This window comes from Alosa pseudoharengus, unplaced genomic scaffold (genome assembly GCF_046254945.1).
Source record: "Alosa pseudoharengus isolate Yale_2024_CS ecotype anadromous, Long Island Sound unplaced genomic scaffold, YU_APseudo_1.1 YU_APseudo_1.1_scf_11, whole genome shotgun sequence".
NCBI classification, from domain to species: domain Eukaryota; kingdom Metazoa; phylum Chordata; class Actinopteri; order Clupeiformes; family Clupeidae; genus Alosa; species Alosa pseudoharengus.
This window is the reverse complement of record NW_027468576.1, coordinates 33,617,623-33,636,122: the sequence shown is the minus strand read 5'-3', so window position 1 is coordinate 33,636,122 and position 18,500 is coordinate 33,617,623. Positions and strand designations below refer to the sequence as shown.

The following is an 18,500-nucleotide window of genomic DNA, read 5'->3' as shown; positions in this document are numbered from 1 at the left end:
AGAACACTAGATACACACAGAAATAGATAAATACAGAAATAGAGATGTACAGAAAAGAGCCATACAGCAAGTTTAGTGAACGACTGCAAACACACACTAGTACACATTGCCTAGTGCCTACTGTACCTCTGGGATGGACTTGACAAAGCGAATCCCATCGTTGGCTCCTTTCACTTTGGCTAAGCAGTCACTAAAGTAGTCCCAGTAGTCTTTCCTATTGCCCAGCAGGGTAGTCTTCTCCTTCTGGTCAAACTGGACACACACACACACACACACACACACACACACACACCACACACACACACACACACACTTACTATTGCATAAAAACTACAACAAATAAAACTCCATGCAGAATTCATAAACACTCTTATAGCAATGTAACAAATACTAATTTCTTTGATGCAGTGCGTCTAATTTTTTCAACAACTGATAACAACAAAATCCGAAGTATTTCCAAACTACTTTTTTGTCATTACTCTTTGTACTCTTGTGAAACCTTGCCCACATGTGAAAAAAGGCTTGTGAGCTTTCTGAGCTGGCACAAGCCTTTTTCACATGTGGGGAAGGCGAAATGACATCAGTTAAGCCCACATGGTAAAACTCACAAGTCTAAAGGTGTCGACTTGTCAAGTTGAAAACTGCCGTTGCCAACAGAAATATGGCGCAGTCCAGAGAGGAAATCATTGGAAATATACATTGTTAACCTTGAGAGAAGTGACAACTGGACGTTTTATTAAGCTTCCCACTACACAGTTTTAAGGTCTGTGTAACCATCCAAAGTGGAGTTACAGGTCTCCTTCCATTCATGAGGGAGCCTGACTTTGTATGCCAGGAATACATATTTATACTTTCAGGGCTGATCATGTTTTGAGTGTAGCCTACTTCTATGGTAGCCATAGGAAGACTGAGGTACCACCCTCTACACACCTGTCAGATGATCCCGTTTAGCTTAATAGGATACCACCACCTATGCCTTCCATAATAGACTCTGACTCTGATGTGGGTTCACATCTAAGCGTTAGTCCCTTGTATGTTGGCACCTTAAAAAATAAAAATCAAAGGATGTAACATCTGTGTTGCTCCGGTGAACTACGCCTCTCTGTCTACAATTAATCCTCTCCCGTTGATGCACCGGATTGTTTACCACAGAAGCACGGAGGAACAACTTCTTTCTAAGGAAAAAAATGAATTAGGGACACTGGAGTTGAACTGTAAGTCCAACATTCCTGTAAGTCGCCCGAGTTGGAAAGTGTACATTTCCCAGCATTTCACGCCGACACGCCCCCTTTACCTCAGAGTACTTGGGGCTACCCCGAGGTGGACGTACGACCTCACGACAAACATGGCTGCGCCCATACCCAGATAGCAAGAGGCTGGCGGACCACTGTCAGTCCACTGGGGGCATAGCTGGCGGTCCGCTGGCATTTTGCTCATTGGTTCTCTGGCGGTCCGCTGGCGGTTTGCAGACAAATTGCCCAATATTTTGCCACTATTGGTCTAAAATCTTTTTCATTTGTTCAGTTATACTCCATATATCAATTTATTAACTTTTCTTAATATTCATGACAAGTTAAATTTAAAGAGATGGTGGTCCAACGGCAAACCACAAGTGGTACGCCACCGGCGGCATACCACCAGCGGTCCGCTATCTGCCAATCTGATTTTGCTATCTGGGTAGTTGAGAAGAGATGACATGTATTTTCTTTGCATTTGTACTGTGTTGGTCATTTTAATGTCAGTGCAATGCTCTTACACACTAGATTACATTGGTGCTTCAATCCGGTCACCAATTCATGCATTGCACGGTCTTGCTGTGCGTGCAATACAATGTAACTATTTGTTTTCCAGCCGTTTAGCTAGAGGCTACATGTAGCACAAAACAATAACAATGACTAGCCTCCTGCTAATGCCCCTCGTGGCTCGAGAGAAACGCGACAGCACTTGTTGAAATTGAAATAGGCGAAATTGAGTTACTAAAAAAAGGTTTTATTATTAATTCACATTGACCATACCCAGTAAGGAAGAATGAGAGACGTGTTCTCGTGTTCTAGACCAATGTCCAGCACCAACGAGACAGCTTCTGCCCTGGTGGCATCCATGTTCTTCCCAAAAAGACTACAAACCCCAGCGTTCCTCTAGCAACTCATTCCTACATGTTGTACGGGTGGGCGTACGATGATTTACGAGTCTAATGGAAAGGGCCATTTGTATGCCAGGAATATCTGGCTGGAGACACTACCAAGTTGGCTCAGTGTGACAAGTAGTCGTGCCTAAGAGGACTTTTGTGTCACTCACCTGGAGCAGGTATTCTAGCTTGTAGGAGAACTTGTGTAGGTTTGAGCTGTCATCCGTGATGGGTTCTCCAGACTCTTTGTACTCTTTAGCAAGCTCAGCCACAGCATCTGTGACAACAGAGAACACACATATATCACACAGAAACACCAGAACACACCCAGCACCAGCCCCCATACCCCACTGACGCAGCCTCCCCACCCCACCCCCCTCTCTCTCTCCCTCCCTCTCTCTCTCTTCCTTCCATCTACTTTTATCAGTTTCCTTCACACCTCTTCTAAATAACTATCATGTCCCAAACCATCCCCAAAACTTCTTGGAAATTGTAACTCTCTACTCAGATTTGGACTGCCCTTCCATTTCTGTCCTGTCCTGTCTTGTCCTGTCCCTCCATCCTGGCACACAGCACTGTGGACGTGGCGTGCCTCGGAGCCAGCGCAGGAACTGCGCCGAGACGGGCGACGGGTGTCCCCTCAGCAAACTCTCCCTCTGCCGCCGCCGCCGCAGCGCGTCCGCTCTCTGCTTCCACAGCAGCGGAGTCTCGGCGGGGTGAAGGGACACGCTGGACATGTCGGCCCGACCAGCGGTGCAGCACGACGGGGCTGCAGCAAGTACACTGTGATGCCCACGAGATACAGAGATCCAGGGGAGCCAGAGGATCGCTTCACATTAAAATCGGTCGAACAAAGGTATGGACCATTAGGTGTGGCCCGCAGTTGTCTCTGAGCTGCATGCTGTCACTCTTCCTCAGAGACTTGTTTTCGCTCCAAACAATGGATTGTGGCCCTTTCTCTTTCTCTCAAACACATTCACACACAGATTCACCCATGCGTGTTCAGACTGCCACACATATGCATACCTTTCGCATACGCACAGTAGGTAAAGAGTAGGTTCTCTCTTGTTCTCTCTCTTTCTCTCTCTCATTGACAGACACACCACACAGAGGCAGGCACACACACACACACACACACACACACACAAACACACACTGTACCGTGCAGATCTCGGATAATCCTCTGGAGCTGGCTCTCCCCCACAGCCGGACTGGTTGCCATGGCCACACACACCCTGGCAAAAGGGGTCGGGGGGTCACGAAGAGTCTGCTGAGTCAGACAGTCAAAGATATTCAGAGCCAACAGAGACAAAAGACACACACAGACACACACTAGGTGAGCAGACTCATGCACCCTCACACACAGTGTGTTAACTGACTCACACACAAACATACTGATTTTCAAATGACAAAAGCAACACCAACACATCTTGTGATTAATGTTGTAATTCAATGAAAATGGCCAGGGCAGAGCCATACACAATCAACATGTTGCTCCATGAGCACTAACGGTAGTGGAGTAATTTGATTGATTGTTGAGCTCACAAATCGGCATCCTTTCACAATCCTTCCATTGCAGAATGTGCATACAATTTTAAAGCACCTCAACAAGAAGTGCAAATGTAGACATTTTCCAAATGTAGGCTACATCATGTTCAATTAGCACCTAGAGGATTTTCTGTCTGTCTAAGTATGCCACATTATGTGATATCTAAATATTATCTCTTTCTAATATGCTGGGCCTATTTCATTTCATGAGTGCTAAATGTGAAATGCACAACGTTACGTGCATGCACTGCAAATGTTGCTTTCACACCATCATGATGGGTGTGTGTGTGAGCACATAGCGATCGACCACATAGGAAGTGGTGAGACAGACTCCCAGAATTGAATGTAATGCTGTGAGACAAAATTATGTCGCCGCAACTTCTATGACTGGCATGTAACGTTACCAGTCTGGGGCAGCTAGTCAAGCCAGCACAGCACAGTTTGTTAGGTAACAATTGAATAGCTTAATTTCCGTTTCAGATGTTAACGATACACGAAGACGTCAGAAGCTGCGATATACTATGACCACTTCTCAAATTCATACTTAAAGTAGGTTTGATTATAGTTCCAGCCTACATTTAGACAAGGCTGGCTAGCCTCCAAGGTTTTTAAAGCAAGGTATTAGATGTTAGGTGTATATCTGAAACTGACATTTCAATATAACATTAGGGGTTTGATGTACACAGCAATCGACGAATAATCTGCTCTGTATCAACACGAAAAATGAATTTAATCATACTTATTGCCAGATGTCCCACAGCAGTCAACATAGTTTACACTGAGTAACAAACTTGCTAGTTACGCTCAACTAAGTGATTGGCAGTTGTCTGAGCTAATCAGAGGAGGACATCCGTATACGTCACTTAAAATATTGCTTACCTGTGGTGATTAAAGACTTCAGAAAATCCAACACTTGCATTTATTTATTGATAATATATTATGTAACAAGACGATCGATTTCAATACTGGGCTCTATTAGAACAACACACTTGCTGATCCCACCCTTGCCTTTTACTCCATTCTCATTGGATAAGGAAGGATTATTACAATCGATAGTTTGGTTGTAAAGCGCAAAAGTAAGTAAACACGGGCATCCCTGTCTGTGGGATCATGTGATCAATTTCAAGTAGTTACAGGGGGAAAAACATTAAGAACATTCCTATAGCCTATTGCCATTTTTTTATCCTATGGTTCACACACACACACACACACACACACACACACACACAGACGTCTGATTTATTCACAGGTCTAGTAGAGATCTAGTAGCTGAATAGTAGTAGTGTGCTGGTTATTGGTACGGTTACAGTGTGTCTATAGCCTTCTTCAAAATTGGTAAGATAAGTAATTTGAATCAGGCAACAATGGACACCTAAATCCACCGTTTGGATTTCATCACTCTTTGTTTCAGCCAATGGGTGGAAAGAATGATTACTCTCTGGGCTTGTGTAGGACCCATGGTAGGACCCTGTGCAACACACTCATTTGTTTGAGTCTGTGTGGATTTGAGGTGAGAATTGTATTTATTTAACACAATTTCTTTATATTTCCCTGTGCTGTGCGTAATAAGAGTAGTGTTGTAATGGTATAATGTAATTTGTGTATTATTTTCAGGTCTGATATTCTTCAAAGTCTAATATATTCATGCGGCGTGTGAGAGTGAGCTATCTTGTAGCTATGCCTAATGTAGCTAATATCAGTTCGTAATGTAAATCTCTGTGATGGTAACATGCCTAAATAGAAAAAGTCAGTAAATTGAGACGGGAAAACATTATGAACAACCTATTTGTATCACATATCAGGGTGTTTAGTGTGTTATTATATTTAGCCGTCTTGTAACCTGGAACTCCGCTAACGTTAGCTAGACAAATAAGTTATGCGGTTTGCTAGACCTGTTGGCGAGGTTATTGATGGACAAGTTGGTTGAATTCACTCATACCACTGGCCTAGAAAAATTAAGATGCCTATGGGTAATACACATTGCTTTGTCCAGGACACATAAAGATGACCACCGCCGCAAGGCCAACTTTCGAACCCGCTCGAGGGGGGCGAGGCAAAGGAGAAGGCGACCTTAGTGCATTATCAAAACAATATTCTAGCCGAGATCTACCGGGGCACACAAAAATCAAGTACAGGTAAGTAGAGCGATTGCACCATTACGTCTAAAGCGGTTGAATTTTTATTTCTTATTCACTTGCTCGTAAAATGTAAGTTATTATTTTGTCCTTTTGAAACCACACTGTTTGCAAGAAATGTCAATACAATTAAAGGGTTTCATTTTACGATGTAAAGATGGTTCAAATAAAGGGAAAGCTCATAAATGAGTAGGGGTGTCCAAAGTTTTGACTAGTACTGTGTATATTAGGGTGTTCCTTCAAGGAAATGGATCATTATTCATTTCTGGTCATTGTTTCATCAGGCAACCCACCCAGGATGCCCCTGAGGAGGTGCGTGCCCGTGACTTCCGTCGTGAGTTAGAGGAGCGTGAGAGAGTCGCTGTGAGGGACAAGACCAGGGAGAGGGGACCCAGGGGTAAGGGCACTGCCGCAGCATTTAATTTCTTTTTTTCACCAGTGAGCTTCAAAAAAGCTTGTGTGTTTGGATGGTGAAAGTAAGATGCTATCCTTGGCCTTGTTATAGAACACACCACATCTTCGTCGTCGTCCTCTTCTTCCTCTAAAAGACCCCGTCTCGATCAGATCCCAGCTGCAAACTTGGACGCCGATGATCCGCTCACAGATGTATGATGTTTAAGTTCTTTCTGAAACATGTTTTCAACTCTTAAGTGATGTTGTACCTTACCCTGATGCTTCCTTTATGCCTTCGTCATTTTAGGACGACGAAAACTCTGACTCCGACTCTGACAGCGACGATGACACTGCCGCCCTGTTGGCTGAACTGGACAAAATTAAGAAGGAGAGGGCAGAAGAGCAGGAGCGAAAGGTACATTTCATATTCAGTCAACCCAGCCAATGGGTAAATATTCTGTTGACTATTATTTAACCCAATGACAGCGTAGCCGCTCACTCGTGTGAATGTGAATCCTGACTAAGTGCTCGCCTACAAAGTGACTTCTGCTGCATCCAGTTCCTTGAATGCTCTCATAAAGCCTAACACCATGTCCTAACCAGACACGATGCGAGCGAACATTAGCGATAAAATCCGCTTTGCTCTGCTATTTTGAATGAGAAATATGACCCAATAGAAGGGCATATTTAACGGATTCAGTGTAGACAGATGAAATTGACAGTCACTCACTCAGATCCTTGTTAGGACATGGTGTCATGCTATCCCTCGGACGGCTGCTGCATTAGCACAAGGAACGTGGCCTGGCACTGTAGCCTTACTGCTCCTACACACAGTTGCGTGCGTTGCAGTGCTGGAGACGCATCCCGTTCACTTTACACAGGCTTACGTCATCCGTTGCCGAACTGAATTGTGGGTCCATTGCGTCCCGTCGCTCGCGTCAAAGTTCAACTTTTGCTGCACCAACGGACAACAACAGACGGCACCAGCCAATCAAATTACAGTTATACTTCAAGTCATTTGCATAGCTACCGTCGGGAACACCCACTGGCATGCGTTGACGGAACGCAACTGTGTGTGGGAGCCGTTACACACACACACACACACAGGACCATTTTCTTTTGTATTTACCCAATGGTGGAACGTGCTGCCAACCTCTTCCACAGCAGGGGAGTCCCAACTCTGTGTGTGCCTCCAACTCTATCATAACTAACAAACCTAACATGGCAAACTCACACTTACCATGCGCTTCCTTTTCTATCCACCGCTATCTCTTTTGATGACTTCTTCTCTCTCTTGATTACTTCCTCTGGTTTTAATTTAAACTTCTGCACCATCACCCTCTGGTTATTGTGAATTGTTTGTAAAGGTAGTATTTATTGTGTCAGAAAAGTCTCCTTTTGCATGGTAGCTTGGCTGTTAGTCTTCCACTAAATCAAAAGATGTAAATCTGGTGTGTGTGTGTGTGTGTGTGTGTGTTATGTAGGACAGGGAGCAGAAGGCTGAAGAGGAGAGGATTCGCATGGAGAACATCCTGAGTGGAAACCCGCTTCTTAACCTGGCAGGGCAGCAGCAGCAGCAGCCCGTGCCGATTCCGGCCTCCTTCCAAGTTAAGAGAAGGTAACCTTATTTAAATGTCATGTGTGGTCTACATCCAGAGGACATGTCATACATGTATGTTATAGGGTTACACACACACACACACACTAGGGATGAAAATTAAATATTTTGTCCAAAATCTACCAGCCACTCAACTTTTTCCACCACCCACTAACGTTAGAGATATGGTATGAAAATGTGATATCATGATTATACACATTCACCCAAACACACACACACACACACATTCACCCAAACACACACACATTCACACACACATTCACCCAAACACACACATTCACACACACATTCACCCAAACACATTCACCCAAACACACACATTCACACACACATTCACACACACATTCACACACACATTCACACACACACATTCACACACACACATTCACACACACATTCACACACACATTCACCCAAACACACACACACACACACATTCACCCAAACACACACACACACACACATTCACCCAAACACACACATTCACACACACACACACACACATTCACCCAAACATACACACAATCACCCAAATACACACACGCTTATAACATTCACCCAAACACACGCTTATAACATTCACCCAAACACACACACACACGCTTATAACATTCACCCAAACACACACACACGCTTATAACATTCACCCAAACACACACACACGCTTATAACATTCACCCAAACACACACACACGCTTATAACATTCACCCAAACACACACACGCTTATAACATTCACCCAAACACACACACGCTTATAACATTCACCCAAACACACACACGCTTATAACATTCACCCAACACACACACACACACGCTTATAACATTTACCCAAACACACACACACACGCATATAACATTCATCCAAACACACACACACACGCTTATAACATTCACCCAAACACACACACGCTTATAACATTCACCTGAACACACACACACACACACACACACGCTTATAACATCCACCCAAACACACACACACACACGCTTATAACATTCACCCAAACACACACACGCTTTTAACATTCACCCAAACACACACACACACACACGCTTATAACATTTACCCAAACACACACACACTTATAATATTCACCCAAGAACACACGCAAAAGCAGTGCATCTTGTTTACATTGATGTCAATATTGACATCAATGTAAGGAAATGAGCTCACTGTGGTGTTCTCTGTTTTGGAAGGAGTAAAGGAAGAAGTGCCTCACAGTTTCTTTCATTTTCAGGTGGGATGATGACGTTGTTTTCAAGAACTGTGCGAAAGGAGTTGATGAGGCCCGCAAAGAGAAACGTTTCGTCAATGATACCCTTCGGTCTGAATTTCACAAAAAGTTCATGGAGAAGTATGTTAAGTAGCATTTGAATAGAGAATGTGTGTATTGCCCTTTCTTGTCTGTTTTTGTTCAATTCACTCAATAAAGTTATTTGTATCTTCCACGTATTATTGAAGTGTTCATGTCAAATTACATGTTCTCATTGCTTTCACACCACCTCGGACAAATGTCAGAATCAAAAATGGCTATGTTGCTTGAGGGAGGGAGGGATGTTTATTTTAATCCGGTGCAATTAAACTGATTGGGCTACGTTTCTTGAAAATGTATGGTTTGGTTCTCTGTGGATCTCAAGTGGCAAGTAGAGTAGAGTAGACCAGTGTTTTTCAACCTTTTTTGTACCACGGCACAATTTTGACACTTAAAATGTCCCACGGCACACTAATCCTGTGTGAGGAAATAAGAAACATACCATAGCCTAAAATTTCAAATAATAGCTACACAGATATGGCCTTATTATGGCTTCTATGCAAGACCTGCTCAATTAAACAAGCGCCCTCTGTTTCATTTGTAGGTGACTATCTTATTTAATTGTTGTTATGAACTGGATATGTGATGATTCTGTGAATACTGGATATGGGGCCCCTTTGTACAATGCCTGCATACCACAAATAGTGCATTCATACATGTGGTTATAAATTCTTTGATGCAACAGTTGCTTTTCTGGACCAGTGAGTGACATTTGGGTAATTTTCTGCGGCACACCTGATGATCTCTCACGGCACACTAGTGTGCCCCGGCACAGTGGTTGAAAAACACTGGAGTAGACAACACCTATGGCCACTTGTATTTAAACGCCACTTGCTACATTCCCTGCGTGGAACTGCTTTTTAAGACAGGCTTTCTGTTCTCAGTGGGAGAGGCAGGTGCACGTTTGTCTGACTGATCAGTAGGTTTCGTGCGTTAATTAGGCTATGTCTTCATTGCGGAAATGTGGCTACCAGGTAGCTCTCAAACTAGTGATCGTCTACAATCGTCTATTTGATCGCCTCGCCGAATCATATTAAATGCATGCAGTGTACGAGAAATGGATAGCCGCTATTTGAACGTGAAATCGAACTGACGTGTTTCACAAATTCGCGTTTGTGGCCGAGTGCACAGCACCTAGTGCAATGTGGTTGAAGGTTTTCTATGCTCTAGCCTAAGCTAAATCAGCAATTCGCACTCAAACGTAATACTGCTTTGATGTCACACAACCGTCTCACCCTGGCAGAAGGATAGGCTTATGCAAATGCAAGACAATTTCGTGGCAGAATATAGGCTACCCAGGTGAACGTGGATGAGAACCAATAACCAATAATTTGGAAGATAGGTTATAGCAGTTCCGTTTGGGAGGGGTATGCAGTCAACCAGACCGACACGCAAGCAAGAGACCAAATTAGGCTTCTAAAAAAAAATATCTCCTGGGAGAAACATTATCGTGAAGTCTAAGGTGAGAAAATATTTATATTTTAACTCATTCTTACATTGTACTAAAACTAGATTATGAGCGCAATTTAGTAAAGTGTGCGCTTTTTTTTATTGAGCGCACTATATAGGCTAGGGGGAGACCGTGTATGGTTGTAACATGGGGTGAGTAACACCACCATTTCCACAAAACAGGAATAAGATATTAGACATGATCACCTCAGCATTTTGCACAATTCCACCACTGGTGATTTTTAAGCCTATGATGTCACTTGTTCTAATTTTACAAAGGAAAACTGAGTTTGACCAGACGGTAAAAAGCGCTATATCTTTAGTAGCCTACTTTCACTTTTGTAAAACCCACATGCCATATTATATTAAACTGTAGTCTCTGAGGCAAAACATAATGCATTTATCCAAGCATAAACCAGCACTAGGCCAATACAGCAAGATAACTAAGGGGGGTAGGTTGGGACACTGTGTTAGCCTACCCACCCCACATTCAAATAGTAAAATGTATAGATTTTAACAATTGTATAGAATGCTTCAGTATTGGAGGGTTGACCTGTCCCACACCTCACCTGGAAACGGCATCCTCTAATAATTTAAGACATTACACACACACGCACACCCATACACGCAACTCGGACACAAAAATGCATGCAACCACCCACTTATACGCTACTTTGGTTAAGGTCATTCATACATAAATAAATAAATAAATAAAAAGACAATGTTCTCTTGTGTCCATAGGCCTATTTCAATGTCCAACGTGTTTTTAAAACATATTGCAGGGTGTGGCCTCTCTTTTTCTATCTTTTGTCTAAACTGTAAACTTGATACAACCCAGGTAGGTAGGCCTATAGGTTAACGGGCCACCTACATCAATTGCAAGGTCTGTGATTTTCTTGCAGAAATTTGAGTTGGTATATCGGAAGTACACAAATGTAGGTATTTTGAAAAAGGTTTGTAGCTCAAAATAGTAGGCTAAGTAGGAGATAGTGCGAAATGTAGTCTGAATTAGCGCACTATTTAGCCTACACAAGTTAAAACAAGCATACAAGTGAGTGAAATGAGCACACATTCAGCACGTTTTCATTCCGGGAATAAACCGTTTTGAATCAGTCCATTGTCCAAATTTCCGTTTCTGTCAATATTTCGTTTAACCTGTTTAAGCTAAAATGTCACATTTTGAGGATGTTTACATAGCAATCGACATTATTCCGAATAAGTCAGCGACGCAGCCTACAAATAGGCTCCCAACGCATCTTCGCTGGTGGAATTCCCTCTTTTGGCTGCATAATACAACGTCTTCAGGGTAGCTATTTCACTTGTTCAGGCTTAGCTATGTCGATAGCCAGCCCATTACGTTTTTTTTTTACAAATCTTTTTAAAAACGTCGCTATTACGACATTTTCTACCGTCGATGAACTCCATGACATTTGCATGATTGCAAGACATAAGTTCCAAAAGTGTGTGCGTTGATTCGCCATAATTAGGAAAGTGCGTGAGAGACACATCATTGTAGGCTATCCTAATTCTGTGCGAATTGAGCTTGCGCAGGCCTACAACACTTTTCCCTGTGGGATCATTCCGTTTAGGTGTTTTCATGACCCAATATTCCATTTACAACAGGCCCAGGCCCGGAGTGGGGAATCGGGAGAATTCCCGGTGGGCCGCTTCAATTTTGGGCCGGTCGAGGGAAAAATATTAACATTTGCCACGTTAATCTATCTCTTCTTAAAGTTGGCTACACACGTTTGCATCCTATGCCTAAGACCACAGCCTCTGCATGAGTTGTTTTCCCCTCCCAAGAAGAGTTAATTGGTTAGGTCCATATAGCCCGTCTTTTCTAAAAAGTTGTCTCAGATACCAGCTGGGCCGGCCCTACCGTAGTGATAAGCGTCAGGGAGGATGGATGGTAGAAAGAGGCCATGAGGGACTGGAAAGGCCAGGTAAATGCTGCCAAATGTGCCAAGCTTCCAGATTTTTTTTGAAGAGGACAGAATAAGTGGCAACTGGTAAATTAGCCATGATTATAGCGCCGTAGCCTAATTATTGGGCTAATACTGGACGTTGTAGCGTTGTCAACCTATTCGCAAGCAACATATTAAATTAAATAAAAAAATATATTTTTGTATCATCCAATATGGCGATTCATAGACTTTGCAAATATTATGCAAATATTGATAACAAAACTCAAGCTTGATGCAGTAGCCTAGGCCTAAAAACAAAAGTAGCCTCTGAGCAGCAGATCAGCCAGTCCCCCGCTGAAAATGATGAGCATGAAATTAGCTATGACTACAGGGACAAGTAGAAAGGATAATAGAGTTAACCATATGAAATAAATTATTTTATGTAAGAAAGAACAGTAGGCTGTATGACAGCAGTAGGCTACATGATCAACCTATATGCCTTTGCTCAGAAGTGGGTGTAGTAAAGGAGCAAAGCACCAAACAACATGATAGCTGACCCATGTAAACAATAGTTCAATATGCCTCTAGTGGAATTGTGGGATACATTTCAAATGCTTTATTTCTTCCTTCCTGTTTTTGTTAACTTATCAACTTATCCTTGTGGAATAGTGGAATATTGGTAGCCTATAATAAAAACTACAGGATAGTAAGAGCTGAAATGTTGCCTTATTCATCCAATTTCCACCACCACTAAAAAGTGGGCCGGTCTTGGGCCTGAAACTCCCGGGCTGAAAAGTGGCCCCACTCCGGCCCTGAACAGGCCTATGCTAGCTGGTGTGCAAACGGCTTATTAGTAGCCTTTTTCGGTTTATTTCAATCAGAATAAATGTTTACTGTTTACAAGACACACACATATTCGTTTCGGTGTCCGTTTTCCGTTTATTGGCTGCATGGAAGCATGATGAAAGTAATAAAACTAGCACACATTCTGTCGATAGGCCTTAAGTTGCCATGACAACTCCTTGCTCCTTAGTAGGAGGTAGGCTGCTTGTTTCTACTTCCAGTCCACTAGTAGTTCCGCAGTAGCCAATGAGTAGCCAAATGTGACAGTAGGCCTAGGCTAACTTCCTTATAGATTAAACTACCAGGCTAACCTGTGTTATCACCTGCCCTCTGTGCATTGTTCTGTAATTGGAAAGTCTTTTTCTAACATATGAGATTTATATAATGAGACACTAGAAAAGCATTTCCTGAAGGAAATACAGTGCATGCAAAGTTGTTGCTAGGTTGGTTGCTAGGGCAGTCATGCTTGTTGCTAAGTTGATTGCTAAGTTGACATTTTGAAAGCAGTTGCTAGGTTGTTGCTAGGGTACTTAAAATAATTGCTAAGGTGTTGCTAGGGCAAACATAGTAGTTACTATGCTATAAAAAGTGGTTGCTAGGTTGGTTGCTAGGGTAATCATGCTGGTTGCTAAGTTGGTTGCTAGGTTGACATTTTGGAAGCAGGTGCTAAGTGGTTGCTATGGTACTTGAGGTGGTTGCTAGGTTCTTGCTAGGGTATTTAAGGTGGTTACTATGATATAAACAGTGGTTGCTAAGTTGGTTGCTAGGGTAATCATGTGGGTTGCTGAGGTGGTTGCTAGGGTGTCATTATGGAAGTGGTTGCTAGGTTGTTGCTAGGGTACTTAAGGTAGTTGCTAGGGTGTTGCTAGGGTAATTATAGTGGTTTTTATGATATATATAGTGGTTGCTAGGTTGGTTGCTAGGGTACTTAAGATGGTTGCTAGGCCGTTGCTAGGGTAATTATAGTGGTTGCTATGCTATAAAAATGTAAATAGTAAAAAAATTAAATGTTAAAAAGTTATTGAAATTGGGAGAAATAGAGTGAGAGAAAGTGAAGAAAAAGAAGTGAAAGAAAGAAAGAAAGCCTATTATGATGTCATAAAGCCAATGTTAAGTCTATGGAATTTAGTTTTTATTTAATATCTCAAAAAGTAAAAGTCGTAGAAATATGAAGTCATAGAACCAAAATTTGGTTCAAGAGCTAACCAAGCTGAACCAAGTTTCTACGATAAGCAGTTCAAGCCAAATTAGGGCCTGGAAGAATAATAATAGGTCGGAACAAGCCAAAGGAATAACATTACAGTGCATTTGCATGCACTGTAATTATGTGATACGTTATGAGAAAAGCTCTTCAATTTGTTTTTACTTTGTGTGTGTGCAGTTTTTCTGAACATATCATTCCCATTATATTTCATTAAACAAGGCTATAGCAAGCTTTTTAAAACTGGCGAGGCACAAATAGCCTATTCAGAATGTTTCCTTCTATCCAATAATGCCCTGGCACAGGCTACTCCAGCCATCCTCCTGGCTACAGTCCTGATAAATAAATTAACCATTGATGAACTTTTCTGTGGTGTTGTAGGTTGAGGCCTTTCAGAGATAATGACAACAACTACGTCATCTTCGCCCACCTATGAATATCCTGATTACTATCCCGATGATGGGTGCAGCAAGGCTGATGTCATTGTGTTTGGTGCCATCGCCACTCCCATCATCTTCTCTCTAGTGACGCTCCTTAGCCTCTTTGGGAATCTACTGGTGCTCTTGATCCTGATCAAGTATGAGAATCTCAAGTCCATGACTAACGGCTTCATCTTCAATTTGGCTCTCTCAGATCTCATGTTCACCCTTGGATTACCTTTCTGGGCATACTATCATCATGTTGACCAATGGACACTCGGAGAAGTGACCTGTAAGGTGGTCAATTTTGTTTTTTATGCTGGATTTTACAGTAGTGTCTTGTTTTTGACGGTGATGTCACTGCAAAGGTACAGAGCAGTAGTGTATCCCTTGTCTGACCGTGGTGAAAATCGCACACATTTTGCAGTTGCTTTGTCAATCTTTGTGTGGGCACTCAGCTTTGCGGCAGCCTTGCCTGCAACATTACGGAGCAATGTCCAGGTGCACTTCAATACCTCTCACTGCCAGTATGATGACTTGGATTTTAAAAAAGCAGGAGAATATCAACAAAATATATTTTTCTTCATTGCCTTTGTTATCATGTGCTTTTGTTACACCAGGATACTTCAAACAGTTCTGAAGTCCCCAGCAAGTAAGAGAATTAGGACAGTGAAGCTCATTTTTGTCATTGTTGTTGTGTTTTTGGTGGGGTGGGCGCCTTACAACATTGTTATATTCCTACGGTCTTTCTCTCATTTGCACCCATTTGATGATTGCAATGTGAGCATTCACCTGGATTATGCCTTCTACATATGTCGGCTAATAGCCTTCTCACACTGTTGCCTTAATCCTGTGTTCTACGCCTTTGTTGGAGTAAAGTTCAGAAAACACTTGAAAGTGATCGTTCATAAGATCTCACCACCACCTCAGGCAAGTTTGGAGTCTCAGCGCACGAGGATGGTAGTTATGCCGTCGATGGGGTCCATGTACTGATTAGTATGCCCTCAAACTCCTTATTTGGAGTACAGCTCCAGGCCCTTCAGTGATTCACAACAACCGCAAGGTATTAAGATATCAGTACATCATTGGGCCCATCCAGCCCAATCCAAGGCCCCAGCCATAGAGTCGACATTGGGGGGGACCAGATGTCCCATATACATATTCATGAACAGATGGAGTGATGTGTTTATATACGTTTTCTTTTCTGAAATAGTGTCTAATAGTTTTACATAGCCCTGTTCTTCCCCTTTTTGAGTTATTCTATCTAATGGCATTGATTAAGGATGAATAAATTACAACCATAACAATAATGATATGAACAAAAAACTATGCATTGCTATAGAGAAATGAATCCAGATATTAGGCCCAAATTTTAAAGCAACACCAAAGAGTTTTTTATACCTTAAAATAATGTTTCCAAAATCGTTTTAGTGGTTCATCAACTCGTAACAGGGTGAACGGCAATTCTGCATTCGCTTCGCGGCCCTCTATCGGCTATAACCGCACTATGTAAGTTTGCCAGATCGGGTAGCGGATCTGTAGTTCGATGGAATGAGACATAAGAAACTAAAAATTTTATGTCGCAATACATCGTACTTTTCATGCAAAGTCTAAGACTAAGTCATGCAAAATATTCTATCTTGTCTGTGGACATCGTTATTTGCAAAGCCTGTGCTGGATAAACAAATAGCATGCGTGCGACAGAGGGAAAGTTATTTGGTGTTGCTTTAAGACGTAATTTTTAGTTGTATCAAAAACCTCAGAATGCAACATTTGCCTGTTTGCTCTGCTTTCTTCTAATTTTGCACTTTTGGTCTTTGTGTGGCCAGGTTACCATGGTACCATGTGATCATGTAAGCGGTATTGAAAACAAAACAACTACACCCCTAGACTGAGCTATGACACTTTTTAACAGGATAAGTCCTTATTTTCTCCTTGCTCCTTTCCGCACTCAACTATGCCACCTTCTATTACTGCTCAGTTGGCATCTTCATGTGCACTCTCTCTCTGTCTGTCTGTCTCTCTCACTCTCTCTACTACTCTGAACGCACAAAAGTGAAAACTAGAAATATTAGTAAAAAACGTTTCTTGCGTAATATTCAGGAATAGACAACTAGTCATTTCTGATCTGAATGGCAAATCAAGAAATGTCATTGCATGAGAGTTGAGATCCCTGCACTGATGGGACAGCTTGGGTCCTATCAGTCAGAGGCGAAGGAATTTAGTCATCAGATGTTTTGATTTTTTATCATACATACCAATACCCAAGGCCAACAGGAAATGTGTGTGGGTTATGACAAAGAATTTCCCTGAAAAGAACAAAACCTGTTTTACCACAGTTGTATAACCTTGCTGTAAATGAAGTGTTAGTACCAGTATTGGCATGGTGTTACAACATTAATGTTCCATCAACAATTGATGGGAATACTAACAGATCTTAACTTTATACAAAGGGTAGCTGGCTAGTTACGTAGGCCAATTTATCTAGTTAACAATTGTTACGCTTAGTTTGTGATTACATCTGCAAGTGATTATTTTGGAAAGTGGTGGGCGATAGGCTATTGTAGTATAATTGTTCATGTCTTTATATTGGGGGGAGAGGGGGGGCATTTGAGGGGACATGTACCCCTCAAAGTATATTATGATTACAGCCTTAATCCAACCTGATTAAGAGTCTGCATACCAGAGAGTGGTTGAACGGCTGGTGCTCTGGCAGACAAACTTGCTCTTGATCCTGAACATGCTTAAAGCGATACTCCACCATTTGGGGAAATACACTCATTTTCCACCTCCCCTCAATTTAAACAATTGAGTTTTAACTTTCCCCAGTTCATCCAGCCATTCTCTGAGTCTGACAGTAACACTTGTATCTCCAGCTCATTGAATCAGATTAGACCGTTATCTTATAGGAGAGATGCTAACGGTCTAATCTGATTCAATGAGATGGAGCTAAAAGTGCTACACCACACCACACCACATGATATCATTATCATCACTCAAATAAACAGCTGACCTGAACCATCTATGCCACTCACTCTTTTTGAGCCACAAACTATAGATGCACTCCCACACTGCACTTTATGTTTCTTGGTGTTTTATGCTCCCAATGTTGTCTTCAAGGCAGCGCTGCCTGGAAGGCGCTATGGTTAGGCATGGGTTAAGGTTAGGTTTAGGATTAAGTGCCTTTAAGTCGACGGTGGCGGTGCTGCCTAGAAGACGACGACAGGGGCATAAAACACCATCGAGCGCACTTTGTGTACATAGTCTGTCTTTTATACAGTGTTTATTTTACTTGTATATTGTGTATCCTATCTGTAAATAATGCGTTGTCTGTTTATTGTGTACTGTCATTATTGTCTATATTGTTTTATCTTGCTTATAAATCATATATTATATATATGTTGTATAGGCTATCATATATTTTTTTCTGTACTGCTAGACAAATATATGGATAATAAAGCACATTTCTGATTCAGATATAACACAAGTATGGAGTTCAGTGTATGTCTCATGTCACTTGAGGTACAAATTTGCTATTGTAAGACCC

At 42.0% G+C, this 18,500-nt stretch overlaps 3 protein-coding genes across 4 annotated transcripts in view; 2 read left to right on the top strand and 1 right to left on the bottom strand.

Annotated features, from left to right (window-relative positions):
* The window catches only part of fyco1a (FYVE and coiled-coil domain autophagy adaptor 1a), a 29,261-nt gene extending 24,789 nt beyond the window's left edge, over positions 1–4,472 (bottom strand). Inside the window, exons 1-4 of one of the 2 annotated variants that reach the window (XM_076278948.1) lie at positions 4,416–4,472; positions 3,290–3,395; positions 2,299–2,405; positions 127–252 (exon numbers count right to left, since the gene is read on the bottom strand). In XM_076278948.1, coding sequence (XP_076135063.1) covers positions 127–252; positions 2,299–2,405; positions 3,290–3,350 — 294 coding nt within the window. In that variant the 5' untranslated portion in view covers positions 3,351–3,395; positions 4,416–4,472. Of the gene's footprint in view, positions 1–126; positions 253–2,298; positions 2,406–3,289; positions 3,399–4,415 lie in introns of both variants that reach the window. The other variant, XM_076278947.1, reaches the window with a different exon arrangement.
* A 577-nt stretch (positions 4,473–5,049) lies between these two features.
* On the top strand, positions 5,050–9,277 carry cwc15 (CWC15 spliceosome associated protein). The gene is made up of 7 exons (XM_076278946.1): positions 5,050–5,186; positions 5,670–5,811; positions 6,096–6,208; positions 6,317–6,417; positions 6,512–6,619; positions 7,689–7,822; positions 9,063–9,277. Exons 2-7 carry the CDS (start codon positions 5,681–5,683, stop codon positions 9,190–9,192), a joined length of 717 nt encoding a protein of 238 aa, XP_076135061.1. The 5' UTR covers positions 5,050–5,186; positions 5,670–5,680; the 3' UTR covers positions 9,193–9,277.
* Positions 9,278–10,049: 772 nt separating this feature from the next.
* Positions 10,050–18,475, top strand: LOC143117309 (chemokine XC receptor 1-like). Its single transcript, XM_076278944.1, has 2 exons — positions 10,050–10,599; positions 14,916–18,475. Exon 2 carries the CDS (start codon positions 14,936–14,938, stop codon positions 15,944–15,946), a length of 1,011 nt encoding a protein of 336 aa, XP_076135059.1. The 5' UTR covers positions 10,050–10,599; positions 14,916–14,935; the 3' UTR covers positions 15,947–18,475.
* Positions 18,476–18,500: the final 25 nt, after the last annotated feature.